The 15518-nt window shown below is 37.4% G+C and overlaps 1 protein-coding gene across 2 annotated transcripts in view; it reads right to left on the minus strand.

The window, feature by feature from the left end:
- Window positions 1-1489: 1489 nt before the first annotated feature.
- The window catches only part of LOC110448703, a 46994-nt gene continuing 32965 nt past the window's right edge, over window positions 1490-15518 (minus strand). For both annotated transcript variants that reach the window (XM_021495088.1, XM_021495089.1), the window contains exon 2: window positions 1490-2996. In XM_021495088.1, coding sequence (XP_021350763.1) covers window positions 2150-2959 — 810 coding nt within the window. In that variant the 5' untranslated portion in view covers window positions 2960-2996 and the 3' untranslated portion in view covers window positions 1490-2149. The remainder of the gene's footprint in view (window positions 2997-15518) is intronic.

Below are 15518 nucleotides of genomic sequence, written 5' to 3' on the forward strand. Positions count from 1 at the left end.
TGTAGTCACATACACACCTACTAAATATAACTGTAGTCACATACACACCAACTAAATATAACTGTAGTCACATACAAACCTACTAAATATAACCGTAGTCACATACTCACCTAGTAAATATAAATGTAGTCAGATACTCACCTAGTAAATATAAATGTAGTCACATACACACCTACTAAATATAACTGTAGTCACATACACACCAACTAAATATAACTGTAGTCACATACAAACCTACTAAATATAACCGTAGTCACATACTCACCTAGTAAATATAACTGTAGTCACATACACACTTACTAAATATAGCTGTAGTCACATACTCACCTAGTAAATATAAATGTAGTCAGATACACAACTAGTAAATATAACTGTAGTCACATACTCACCTACTAAATATAACTGTAGTCACATACTCACCTACTAAATATAAATGTAGTCACATACACACCTACTAAATATAACTGTAGTCACATACTCACCTAGTAAATATAACTGTAGTCACATACACACCTAGTAAATATAACTGTAGTCAATTACACACCTTCTAAATATAACTATAGTCAAATACATACCTATTAAATATAATTGTAGTTACATACACACCAACTATATATAACTGTAGTCACATACACATCTATTAAATATAATTGTAGTCACATACACACCAACTATATATAACTGTAGTCACATACTCACCTAGTAAATATAACTGTAGTCACATACACACCAACTATATAGAACTGTTGTCACATACACACCAACTATATAGAACTGTTGTCACATACACACCTAGTAAATATAACTGTAGTCGTGTATACACCAACTTATTGTAGAAAAAAATTACAGATATTTATTTTCTAATTGAGGTTCTAAGTGAAACATTTTCTTTGCATACTTTAACCTGTTTAAAGCCAATAGCTGTACACAAAAGGACGTGCCAACAACTACCAAGAATGTCGGCGAATGAGAAATCAAGCAGTCCCTTTTTCCAGTAGAATTGATGACTCAATGACTACAGGGAGAGAACGAAGTTACTACCTTCCCAGTATTTGTTCTGTGTACTGCATGATCAGTAATTTAACGCTATCGGGGGAATCTACATGTATGTATCGGGGAGTGTACCGCAAACTTACCAGTAGCAGGCCCCAATCTGCTTCAAGGAGACAATCATCTTCTTAAACATTACCATGGAAACGTAGTGTTATCAGCAGTGAATATGACGTCACCCGAAACATTGGCGGCTCAAATGATCGAATAACCCTGAATTATTTATATCTGTTCTAAAACCTTGATTATGATTTGAACAAATTAGCGGTTTTATTTTACTGACACCAAAAAGAAGCAGGCAAAGGCCTGGAATGATTTGATTTTTTTTCTATGTGTGCAATTTAATAACACAAATCTATTTCAGTTGTCGAGTCTGCACATAATACCAGTAAACATTAGTCGAACAACTTAACAATACAGTGTTCAATCACAATTTTAATCAAAATTTATAGTAATAACCATCTAGAAAAAAAATCGCATTCGCTCTGTGTAAATCAATAAAAATGTTTTTTCTATTGTAATATCAGTGTAGTAATAAATCACGCTAATCTTACCATTAAAGTTACAAAAACAAACAGCCATGTAATAATTTCGGTGGTCCCTCGAACGGCTCGGCGTACACATTGGGTCACAACAATGTAGTATGCATCCTCGAATACACACTAAGATGAAACCCCCATAACAAGGGGGCAGCAGTTATGAAAATTGGATGTTTAAGTCTCACAGCCTTACTAATTGACGGTGGTAGTTCCTCACATATTTGATCTTCTGCCAGTGTCTTCTTAAATGAAATATCAGTTCCAATATGTTGTCAGGGGGGTGTAGTTATCGGGATTATAGTTCCAACCATCACAATTCATGAACAGGTATTCATGTCAGACGACAATTCGCGATTCAGGTGAGTTACCGAAAACGTAACCAGTATTATTACAGTTATGACGTAATCAGTATGGCAGGTATGACGTGATCAGAATAACAGGTATGAGACACAGGTGAGAACCTACCTTGATAAAATGTCGTAGGGTTGCTGACTTTGATGTGCTTGCATAATACAGTTAGGGACTTATTGCCCACAGGTGTATGAATGATGGGTACTACACTAAACATTCGTCACTATACATCCCTTATTTACGGTCTTACAATGTACGTCCTCTTTGTTGCCAAGTCTTTCATTGTTGATCAAAGTAGATGAGTCGTCGTCCATTTCGTTGTCGTCGTCGATGAGAGAGGAGCGCGCGCTCCTCCCTGGTTCCTCGGTATAATCCTTGATAGACTGCATAGAGGGTGTCTTTGTGAGACCACCCTCGCGATAGTCGTCCTCCTCGTCCGAATCCACGTCGAACGATCGCCGTTTTTCGGGGTCGATAAGTTTAGCGACGATGGATGATAGTGGTTCATCGTCCTCACAAAAAGCGTTATCAAGCCTCGTGTTCTCTGTCTCGTTCCACGAGTTTGCCGTCTTGATGAGAGAATTATCTACACGTTCATTTTGATCGGCGTTATCCGTTTTATCCTCATTGTCGTTCGATATAGATTTCACATCCGTCCCTTTACTCCCCATTTTTCTTACTTTTTCCTCCTGTAGGTATTTAAGTCTTGCAATAACTTGCTGCACTTTATGGAACGTTGTCCGGGTCTCCGGTTCAATGTAAGTGTTGATAAATTCATCAAACGCCCGATCCTCCTCTATTTCTCTCCTCTCACGCTTTAGATAAGTGATGATACCGATGATAATTCCCCCAGAGTAGAACAACAGTGTTACAACTATATAGAGCAGAGCCCGAGACTCCGAGCGTTCACTCGGCGCGGAGGTACTGTTGTTACTACACGGTGATGGGGTCTGCTGTGACAACAGCTGCTCAAGAAGCGCCTGAACACACTCAGACACATTCGCCGATACCGCTGGCATAGCTACACAGTAGTACACTGTACCCCGTCAGGTTAGCCTGAAATGAAAACATGATAACAATAATTTGATAACCAAAAGTAAAGGTCCATGATCCGTTATTGGACTATTTACAGTTTTAAAGGGGCGGAGTAATTTTATGTGTAATCATCATGGAATGGTTATGTGCTCTTGTGTTAATCAGTACGCGGCTCCATTTTATAGCATTGTACATAATGATTTTTGGTTTTTATCTTAACCTGAAAGAAATATCTCAATACCATGTGTTCGATAAAAATTCATCTATAAAAGCTGAAAATTGTAATTTGTAATCCAGTCGCGTGCTTGGGAGGTAGTGTGCTGGTCGTCAGAAAGGTTTGTGGGGTGCTTAGTCGGTGTATCGATTGATGTGTATCAAAGTCCTATCGCTTGACACCCTATTCTGTCTGTCTCAAATTGATTAAAGACGGTATTGTTGGGTTTATTTGCCATAAGCGGAGGAACTTAAAACTCTCTGAATGTAAAAAGGCCATGTATACTTACAATTAGACCAGCTTTATTTTTTTGGGTGATCGGGTGAAGCACACAGTAAGGCAGAAATGAGCGGCCATTGAATCAGCTTCTGGCGCTCAAAATCAATAGCAAGTGCTACATAATAAACCGAGAGTCATGGATAAGACTGACCATAAGCATTGCCTGTCGATATATGCAGGTCTGGCGCGTAATATCTTATTTGGTACAGGGTTTTTGATCTGGACAATAATACAAATATTTCATTGATGCACACAATCTAAGAGCTTTATTTAGAATGTCTTTTTGCACGTTTCAACCACCTATCTCCAGATTTGCATTCTAATTTGACATCGATCAATCCTCGAACATGATTCCTATTAACATTAACAGTTATATTGCTCAGCTGCAGTAAAACCTCGTTAAACTGCCAATGTTTGTCCAGATAAATGTTGGCATTAAAAAGAAGTTTGGCGATAAAATTTAGCAGAACACATACAGGAATTCTTAAGAAAAAGTCGAATATAGACCTTAACATATGATGGGGTAATGGAGATGCCAAGTAGAACGTGGGGCATTATATCGAGTTTATACCGTCAATATATAAATCTCAGACTTCGATTATAGCTCAAAGCAAAGCAGTAGGGACTAAGCTGTGAGTAATCTTCGTATATAATTGATACGAAGTAAAGATTCTTTAATAGTACATGCTACACTACGAACAACTATGACGAAAAGTGAAGACACGGCGTTGTCGCCAGCCTGGTCCCGTCCCGTCAAGGCTGTAAACACATAATCCATTACGTCTGCTTCAACAAACAAGTGAAGTCAATACCGCAAAAGTAAACTACGACCGAAGAGACAAGAGAGAATTCTAAATCGACACTAGGAGACAGATTAATGGATATTTATTATTGTCAGTAATTTGATATGGTAACTAACGATGATATTTATCACCACATAAAAACGGTAAATCGATAAAACAAAGAAATCACCGGAAGTGATGAGAGAAAATCGTTACCGGAAGTATTAAAAAAAGGTGTTTGGGGTAAAATATTAACAAAAAGTATAGAGCAGGAAGACAGAACAGAAGTTGTTAAAATAGCGATATTGTCATATCAGATTAGAACAATAAATATTAAATTCATTAGTCAATATCTGTGTTGCAATGCAACCACCAGCAGAAACGAAGGCTATATGGCATCGAATATTTATAGCATGAATAATGCAACCGACATAAAGACTAAATCAATAGATATTATATCACTAGTAGATATTTATAATCTTTTGATTTTTGTTGAGGTGAATATGTGGTTTTATGAACCTTGGAAAGCGAGATTAACGCAACGAAGTCTTTAATTGTGATATTAAATGGTAATCAATTAAAAAGATGAAACGTAAGAAAATCGTCCGCAGGGAAGTACTGTTTTTGGCAGAAAGCATTGTGACGTCATAATTGAAATGACGTCATAACATGAATATTGACTGCTAAAAATAGTAAGACTGAGTCAATATTATATAAATACTACATGTACATGTTAAACCGAATGTAACAGTGTGAAATGAACAATTTATCTCGGCCAATCAGATCACAGGATTATCACTAGAGGTATCATAACAAAATACCGACCCCCACGTGATTATGATCCAGCTAAAGAGGATATAGGGAAAGTGTGTGTCATCTGATATTTTAAATTAGAACTGTATATGTATGTATGTACGTCCAGGAAATGTCGGACGTATATTTTCCCTTGGTCGGAAGCTGTTCCTGTGAATGGGCCAGTAAAGCTGTACAAATATATAAAGGTCGTTGCTCGGCTGGTGTTTATGGTACCCGACTCAGAAATAATGGTAAGTGCTGGTATTGTGTTAACAGCCGGGGTCACATAGCCATTACGGGATGTTGACGAGTACCAGTCCGAATCCCGTTTATAGTTTGTCCAGTACGGATCGATCCGGACACAGTAACACTATCCGGTGTCAGAAAGGCTAGACAGCAAAATGTGTGTTTCTAGTTCATACAGCAATCAACTACATCTAGTGATACTCGTATTAGTACACATTTCTCAAAAAGAGAAATATTTACATATATGGAAAACTCAATGCGATCCTATAGAAGGCTTTTGATAAAGAAATTAATCTTCCAGGCTATATCAGGTACATTGTATATGATTTACATTATTTTTATTACAGGTATTTGTATTCGAAGAGAAAGCGTTGATAAGTTGACATAACTTGTGCCGAATCGTTTGCACACAAATTTTAAACAAAACACAACTTTTATTACAACACGACACGGTATTACAGACATTTGTACAAAGTTTCCTATTTTGCCATCAACGTTTTTTTTCCATATTTATCATTTAGAGATTTCTGTGCACGAAAGAGTCATTAAATTGACATAAATATTGTGTGTTATTCAAATCTGAATAATTATCGCCATAATCTGCGAAAACCTGAAGTGGACCTAGGTTTCCGTTGATTCATGATTACATTGAAACACTGTACGATTCGGTCTAAATTTTGCATTGTAAGCCATGCTTGATTAAACGTTAACACATACCGCCAATTTTCGATGTGTTTTATAACGCTTTTTTAATATAATGTTCAGACCAGAAAATGACATTTACAAATAAATTAATCGCAATTTTCGTTTATCCTCTGTATTTTGAATAATGAAATTAACAAATATAGACATGTAAATGTACATGTATCTTAGGCATTACTATAGAGACAAGTCAGGAAGAATAAAGCAAATAACAACCTGATTTTAGAAATGTATGTTTTTAGGTCATATGTATATCGATTATCTTTGCGAAATCATGTCATTATTAGAGTCCCTATTCATGTAGCGCCATTTACTTGTGTCTGATGATTTATCGGGAAATATAATTGAAATCAAGCATTATTTACCAAAGATGTAAAAACCTAGCTCTCTAGAGAATTTATATTACGCAGAACTATTTCAGTTTAGCCATGGTCACCGTAGGCTGTCCAGAAAATCGGCACGTATTGTATCCAGTGCTCTGAAAGCTGTGACGTCACAATATCTGCCGACATATACAATGCGGAACTATAAAACATCTGTAACTCCGAAGGTCGATAATGTTATCGAATGGCGGTTCTGTGATTAAAACAATGTGCCGCGATCGATATAAACTTCATTAGGCTAGATTTGTTTGATGGCCGAATACTTGAGAAGCATCTGATAATCTTTTGTTGTAATTGGTCACTTGGTGTCGTTACGGACAGGACAAGAGTAAAGTGACCAATTACGTGTTACAATTCAGTACGGAATCACACTGCCCTAAATAATGTCATATACGGCACATATACAACCACGTGCAACGCTGGCAAGTTTGGAGAGAAAGAAAGCACCAATTAATTCATACAGGAAGAGCTACAAATGTTTGATGCCTAATGAAGACCGATTGCGTCGTTTAATTGACTGACAAATCTCCCCAAAGGTACGCGTTCAACATTCACGAAACAAATAATTATATTACTCAATCTGTTTTACTGCAGTAATACTTTTTTGATAATCGCTCATGCAAACATTGTTTTCATCGGAAGATGCAAGTAGCAGATAGCTATCAACCAGTGTTTCAATAGAACTAATAATGTCTGCAGTTGTAAGCTATACAGTTGGTAGTTTTAAGTTTCTTCATCTGTATTTCTAAAGCTCTCATGGGTCAGGCCTGTTTTATATTCAGATCAATGTCTCCGTAAACATTAATTCTATTACTTGTAAGCCGTCAAAATTCCATCATCGCGTCGCGCTTTGGGAAATCTTAAAAACATTGTAGTCTATCAAATTTGGTCGTGCGTTAAACTTACTTCAAGCCAAACATTTTAATACGTATATATAAACTTCAACTTAAACAGGATTGACAAATTTCGATGTATTGACATGCAATGATAAAAGTCACTGGATATGACGGCATGATTCGACAATATTCAATTAACAATTGAAACGATGCTGCTGCATTTCCCTGAACACCCCCATTGTCAGTGTATACTGTCAACGTCTTATTGAAGAAAATAGGTCACTTAATATCCACAGCAAAGCCGATACAAAAGTCATTTAAAACAAATTACAAACCAGGTATAAAAATCACTTGGTACCATATTAAATCCGGAAAATAGCTATACTTCAGATCAAACTGGTCAAAAAGGTCATACTGTACAATAAACAAGAAAAGTTTTATAACACATCGTTAAAACAAATCGTTCATCATTTGTAAAACCGAGGGCATAACTTCATATCCTATTAATTCCATCAATATTCAATATCTGTTGTTATATAACATTTCTGCTTCGTTGTTGATGGTTCAGAGGTAGTTACAAAGGGTAATGTTGACCTGGAATGCAGAACAACCGCACGAAAAGTCAACAATACGTTTCCCTCAACTATAAAAAATATACAAATTTCCGTGGCGACTTGAAGTTTTGACCAATCAGAAAATAGAAACGTGAATCATCGGGTTGTATAAAAATAGCGGACGGCAGCACGCAAGACTTCTAAATGTGTGTTCTAAATCATTTTCATGATTTGATATTGAAGCGAACGATTCCCAATGACAGATAGTAATTGAAAATCAATAAGAAAGTTCTAGAATAGCCAATGAAATTTGAAAACAGATTTTGCACGTTACGTTTTTTATTTAGGTTAACATGGGTATTTGTTTATACACAAACGATGGCATTGTCTGTGACTTTTGGAATATCACATTTCTCGAATTGGCAAATACCGATGTTTGCCTAAAGTCTGGCTTCTAAACATGTTTTGAAGTTAAATGCGATTTCATTCTAAACGTTGTATTCTGACCTTTGATATTTAGGACCGTACCAAGTTTTCCAACATTTAAAAAAAAAAAAATCCATTAATTTTTTATGCCGAATGAATTTATCCAGCTGACCTTTGATTTTCTGCTTTTGAACCTTGACCTTAGCCCATTGCACGCCCGTTAAACTTCAGCAATGCATCAGCAGGGCCTATTGCGCTGGTTATTTTGGTACCCAACCGATAGCAGACACTCTGAGAAATGCTCACGTTTGTAACATTCGTGTATTAACACCAAGAGATTCTGAAATGGATAAGTGTGTTTTATAGCGATACACTGACACCGACAGGTTTGTTAGGACGGCTGTGCGATGATAAAGTTCTGCTCAACATGCAAAAATAGTTTGACTAATTTGAATAAAGGCTGTCATAAAAATACAGCTGTATACATAAATATTAATGTTCGAATCTTTTTGCCGCTTTCCGTTTGGTGAAATCAAAACCAATTAGGGCTCATATCGGCAGGTATATCTGTGTCGGAGAAATACAATATAGGCAATCAAGCTGATACAAACGACTCGAGTATCAATATGGCAAATTATCAGTATAATACAGGCTAGAGTATCTTGATCGACGTGTACGGTGACGTGACAGTCTGCAGTGCCAGACAACCTTATTATAACATGTGCCACCAGTTCCGATGGGAATCGTATGACCTTTTAACGTCGTGAATATTTCAGAAAGACTAGGAAACGTAGCGTGCCTAATGGTCCCATGTTATATCCTAAAACGGCCAACATGCAAAATTACCAGGATAATTTCCACCCTTTGGCGCAAGTACTTCCATGTGATTTATTTTCAAAGAGAAACAAGTCGGAAAGAGCATGCCCGAGACTATTTAGGTTACTGATGACATATGACCTTACAAAAGAGCATTCCGGTGTGACGCGAGATAGATCGGGACACTAGACGGCGCTAATGACAATCGGGAGTAGTCAAATCACCTCCCGTAGCTGTGACGGACAGCTGACGGATATGGTCCATCTAAGTATTGACAGTCTTAGATTGACGTAGGAGGTTTCTGGCATTGTTTGATAAGGAAATAGTTTTTTTTTGTTTCTTAACTTCCTGTTTCAGCTTCGTGCCCGGATGTTGAGTGTCTGCCTCTCTCGCTCTCTTTTAAAGCAAAACATGTAGAAAGTATACATTAGTTTCAGATTGATTAAGTACCATGAAGTTCGACAATCTCTTTTTTCATGGCCAATTACCAGTTGGTGTACAAACCATTAATATCATACATACTGTTTAAACAATCTTGCAACTTTTATATATAATAGTATTAACTGTAAGAAGTTTAAAAAAAAAATCTCATCCCCGTGAGTATATATGAAAAAACTGTCTATCGTTCCGAGTCTAAGAAATTTCTATCGTACATACCATTTTATGTGTGTGACGTCACCATAGGACATCATAGATGTTGACATCGCGAAATCTGAACATTCCAATGCTGCGATGGGAAAAGTGCGACGCATTTTCTGGAGGTTTCTAACTAATTCTAGTTATTGAATAAGAGAAAACTGCCCTTTCATGCCCAGTAGTGTACAATAAGTAAATTGTATCATCGTATTGTGTTATTGCGAAACTCAAGTTGTATATATAAGGCTTAGGGCGCAATTACAAGGAATAAGGTGTGATTGCAAGGCCCAAGGTCTGATGACTTCAAGGCAAGGGTCTAATTACACGGCGTAGAATGTAATAACAAGGCTAGGGTATGCTGACAAGGCGAATGGTGTGATTACAAGGCTTTGGGTGTTATTGCAAGGCTGAGGGTGTGATTAAAAGTCTAATGGTGTGATGACTAGGCTTAGGGTGCGATTACAAGGTATAAAGTGTGATTACAAGGCTCAGGGTCTGATTTCAAGGCAATGGTCTAATTACAAGGCTTAGAAAGTGATAACAAGGCTGTGGTGTGATTACAAGGCTAAGGGTGTGATGACAGGGTTTTGTGTGTTTCTAAAAGGCGATGGGTGTGATTACAAGGCCTAGGTTATTATTACAAGGCTGGTGGTGTGATAATAAGGCTAGTGTGAGATTACAAGGCTCAGGGTGATATTATAAGGCTAGGATGTGATGGCAAGCCTAGGGTGTGATTAAAAGGCTCAGAGTGTGATTACAAGACTCAGGGTATGATTACAAGGCTCAGGGTGTGATTACAAGGCTAAGGTGTGATAACAGGCTTGGGGTGTTTGTACCATACCTAGGATGCTTTAACAAGGCTGGGAATGTGACTTGATCAATAGTGTGATTACAAGCCTTGAGGTGCGGTTATCAGACTTAGGGTGTGATTACAAGACCATGATTGTATTAAGTATTATGTTGATGACACATTTTCCATATTTAGAATATGTAAAACGCGATGGAAAACTAACACCTTAACAAAAATTGCTAAAATCATCAATTCTCAAGGCTGAAGCTTTTTTATGTGGTCATTACTTTTCTACTTCAATTAATTTTATCACTGTGAAGATTATTTTAGCTTGATGTTACAGAGCATTTGCATTTTTCCTTGGTAATTAACAAAGCCAATCTAATGCATCAGTTTCACATACAATGTACGTGCGCGGTTTGTCGTGAAAAGACATAAGGTAAATTAAATGCATAAGCAAGCACCTTCCCGACTAATAGATCCCTAAGGCCCGTTCATGTATGTATCAATTGTTTTGCCTGCGGAATTTGCTTTTTATATTGACACTTAGCTTTTAAAAACCGTCTTAAACCTGCATTTCCCGCCATCACTCTATATAGGTATTGCGTTGATGCTCGGCATTTTCCATTAGTCAAATATACAAAAAAGCAATTTATCATCGAACCACGCTTTGTTTAATGTCGTAATTACATTTTAGCACTGTCGCAATTGTGTGAAGTTTTCATCAGCTAATACCAAGGTTTCCTTTACACTTAAAAGCATTAATTTTTCAGTCGTTTTATTTGAGACATATTATGTGGCCTTTGGAAAGCGTTGATTCCGTCTGAAGCGCAGCACAATCTCCACGTGTAATTGTATTTTGAGTGACTAATTCCTTTTAGAACCCAAGCTCTCTATTGGATTCTGATATAATCAGTAATTGTGCATGCGTATGATTTTTCTTTTTTGCATATTCAGAGTTTAGCCAAAATGATGATGAAAAAATTATTGAAAGTGCCCCGATTTGGAATAAGGCATATTGATAATGTCCATTCCAAACGCTTGTCTGCAGAAAAGTCGACACATTTTTTCAGGTTTGCGAAGCCTGATAATGCTAACAATGTTACAAAGATGGTTCACACGCGAAATGCTATTTTTAACGTCATGCCATATTTTCAATACAAAGGTCAACAGTGACAGCTACGAACATGACACATGATCTCCACGTGTAACTGAAAACCATATCAGATAAGTCTTAATGGTCCCTGTCCCAAAGCAGACTAGCGGGTTCGAGGCCTACGTGGGACAGTCGCCCGGTGTTTTTTCTTCGGGTTCGAGGCCTACATGGAACAATCGCCCGGTGTTTTTTCTTCGGGCACTCCGGTTTTCCTCCACCACCTAGACCTGGCACAATCTTGAGCTGACAATGGTTGTTAAAAGCTTTATTTGTCCTATGCTTCTTTGCACCGTGCATAGTTTTTCTTATTTTTTGGGGGCAATTAATGCTGCGCATTTGAAAACCCTAGCAAATTTCATCAGTTTTGAGATAACACAAACGATGTTTATCGTCCCACTATCAAAGTACGAAAGAAAATGTGCTCGTATACATTGTGGAAGGAAGGAAGAAATATACAGTGTGTCCCGCGAGACTTTGACTTCTGTTACAATTATCATTGAGACGGGCAAAATAGTTTTACAAGTGTTCAGGCCTTGATTTGATTACGGCACGAGAATGGGTAGCGTTGCAGTTCTAGAGCGTGCCCAGTGAGTCCTGTAAAAGTCCAAAATCGATTTGCATGCTCAATTATTTACATAAGAACAAACTGCTTGAATGTGTGGAAGCAGTATTTAAGCATGGATACGCCTTGCTCGGAAATTTCGAAACACAAAATAACAAGAGGTAGTTTAAGGAAGAAACCATTACAGAGACGGATATAAATAATACGACAGTTCTTGCGGTTAAAATTCATTATAGAAATAAGATCAAGGGAGGTATAGTAACTGTGCCAGACGAATTCTCATGTAGTGTCATTTTTAAGGCTAAGGTAGGAAACCGCTCACAGCGTTTTTGTTTGAGGCTATCACAGTTCAGAACTTTGGTTTGAGGCTATCATTCAGGTAGTGAACATTCGATCCATAAATCATGATTTTTCTTTGAGGCTATTATTAATGAAGTTCATGACTTTTGATTGAGGCTATTTTTCAGGTATTGAGCAATGCACGGGTTTTGTATAAGGCTATCAGTCTTGCAGAAAAAACGGTAACGTCTCTAAAACGATGTAACGTCACAGTTTTTATTTCAGGCCATTCTAAATTAAGAGTTTGATTGGAAACGTGTCTAATATTTTTAGCTCATCAATACGGAGGCAATCCCTCTTAAGATAAATACAAATGTAAAACGCAAGGTAAGAAAATGGACAAGAAGGAAATGACGTCATCCATCACTATCCATGGCTAATGGGCCCGTTGGACACACCATTTGTTGGTGACCAGACACAGAGTGAATTAAACCAGGGTTCAATTTCGACGAGGAAATTGCTTTTGAGAGAAAAACCCTTAGATTTTCTGGCGTCATCTCTGTCAAATAAATCTGTTCCGAAAATACTGAGGTCATTCTGATGGCGGCTGTGGTGTGTCATCCTACAGCTTGTCGACCATATACAATCATTGCAACCAAGTGAACAGTTCTTATCCGGAGTCAAAGGGTCAAAGACAAGGACACTTTTGCGTTGACGTCATGGACAATTGTTTTTCTTTCTTACTTTGAGCACACTGCCGACCATTGATGTCTTTTCCAAAGTAGGAAACCCCATTTTGAGTTTGCGCTCTCTGTAGACGGTTTGACAAATAAAGAGTCTGAATTTTCCTACCCTGAGTGTACTATATAATCACCCGACAGCTATCCGCCTCACACACTTTCGGTTTTCCTTTTGCTATGGTAATGAGTGTTTATCATTATAAGTTCGTTTACACACGAAATAACAGTTGATTCCTTGCTTCTGATGCTGCGAGAGCATGGCAGTTAATTTCTTCCTACAGAAATGACAACCCTGACTCTGACGTATCATAGCCGACAGCAATCCTATGATTACCACAGTCATCAGCAAGCCCGTCAGTGCACTTACATAACTGAGCAATCTTCCCTCCCAATTCCCTCCCTTTCTAATAAAAAGACATTATTTAATTGTAAATTCCCATATTGTATTCGAATGCGGGGAGATTTTTACCAGGTCACGTGATATGACAGTTGAATAAAATGTAAGTGTCGGATCCGAATGAAGATTCCCTGGGTGTGTGTATATTGTATCAATATTTAAATATTGCCTTAAGGCAAACTCATGTCTTTGAAGCAGCGGAATTAAATTAATTTAAGATTCTAAAAAATCTATACTAAAAAAGAAAATAGAAAAAGGTTTGTCTCTGTTGAAATTTCTGATATCTTTTGCAAAACGAATTATAATGGAATCTAAGGAAACCCGTGCGGAACAAACATGCAAGTGTTTCAGAACCATAGGCAAAACTGTTTCATGCAAATTAAGGTCAAATTAAGGTCAAATTCAGGTAAATGTTAGGCAAATTTGTTATGAAAAGAGAAAAAAAATACAATTTGAACCTGACATGCAATTGACCTAAATTTAACATAGAAAAATCTTCATATGACTTTTTCCTGAATCCAGTTTTCGAGAAATTAATTAGTGACCTTACTTCCACTGAGCTCAATGTTTTATACTTATACTAACATATTAAACATGGGGCGGAAATCTAAGTTTTTGACAGTATATCAACAAAAAAGGGACAATAACACAGCTTCATTCAGTATATCGACAATCAGAGACATAAACAGTTGTTTCTGGTAGTATATCGACAAACAGTGGTTTTACACATAGCGTCAGACGGTATATCGACAAACAGTGGCATTACACATAGCGTCAGACGATATATCGACAAACAGTGGCATTACTCATAGCGTCAGACGGTATATCGACACAGAGAGACTTTAACAATAGCGTCAGACAGTATATCGACACAGAGAGACTTTAACAATAGCGTCAGACGGGATATCGACACAGAGAGACTTTAACAATAGCGTCAGACGGGATATCGACAGAGAGAGACTTTAACAATAGCGTCAGACAGTATATCGACACAGAGAGACTTTAACAATAGCGTCAGACAGTATATCGACACAGAGAGACTTTAACAATAGCGTCAGACGGTATATCGACACAGAGAGACATTAACAATAGCTTCTTGCAGCATATCGACAAACAGGAAGAAAACCTGCAGTACAAGTTTCGGGCCGTGTTCGTTTCCATACCAGCATAAGGACATTGAAGATCGTTTGATCGAATAAGGGTATCGTTTTTTGTCTGGGTATAAAACATTCACTGACAAGGAAAGCTTTCTGGCGTCGCAATTGATTTTTTAATATCTTAAGAGTTTTAGGTAGGGAGGGAAACACTTAGATTTAGATCGATTTAAGCATCTATGTCAACCAACTGGTTTAACACCTCGTAAATTGAGAGTGAAATATAGAGTATTGATTATAATTCGCTGGTACATGCATTTGCTGTTTATTTCTTTGTTTGTTTTTCAGTAAATAAATATCACTGGACGAGATTTTAAGTAAACACTTATCACTTGACGAGGTTGGGTTGGATTTACTCGTTGTACTTCATTCGATAATTTGATTTTAACCGTAGTCTGATATGCTTTGCGTTGTTTTCTTTCATGTAACATTAGCAGTTATGTAAACAACAATAGACCGTTTATCACAACAAACAATTTCGAACAGTTAAAAACAATATAGATGCACTGAGCCGATTATCTGACCACATTTTCAACTTCTTTGTTCATGGGCCCGGCTTCTTTCAATCTGGCGTCACATATACATGTAAACAACAGTTACGGACTACTTTTACGGCAGTATAAATTCATACGCCGGATTAGGTGATTGTTAATTATAAGGGCGTGAAGAGGCAGTCTATCATTGGCACGTCCTCCAAACACGTGGAAGCAAACTTAGCTCGGCACGATCACAACCCCGGCGATAACTGCTCGTTAGGCAACGGTTAATCACCGAGTGTAATGCCATTCACTTTGCC

Source organism: Mizuhopecten yessoensis, unplaced genomic scaffold, assembly GCF_002113885.1.
Source record: "Mizuhopecten yessoensis strain PY_sf001 unplaced genomic scaffold, ASM211388v2 scaffold4135, whole genome shotgun sequence".
Taxonomy (NCBI): domain Eukaryota; kingdom Metazoa; phylum Mollusca; class Bivalvia; order Pectinida; family Pectinidae; genus Mizuhopecten; species Mizuhopecten yessoensis.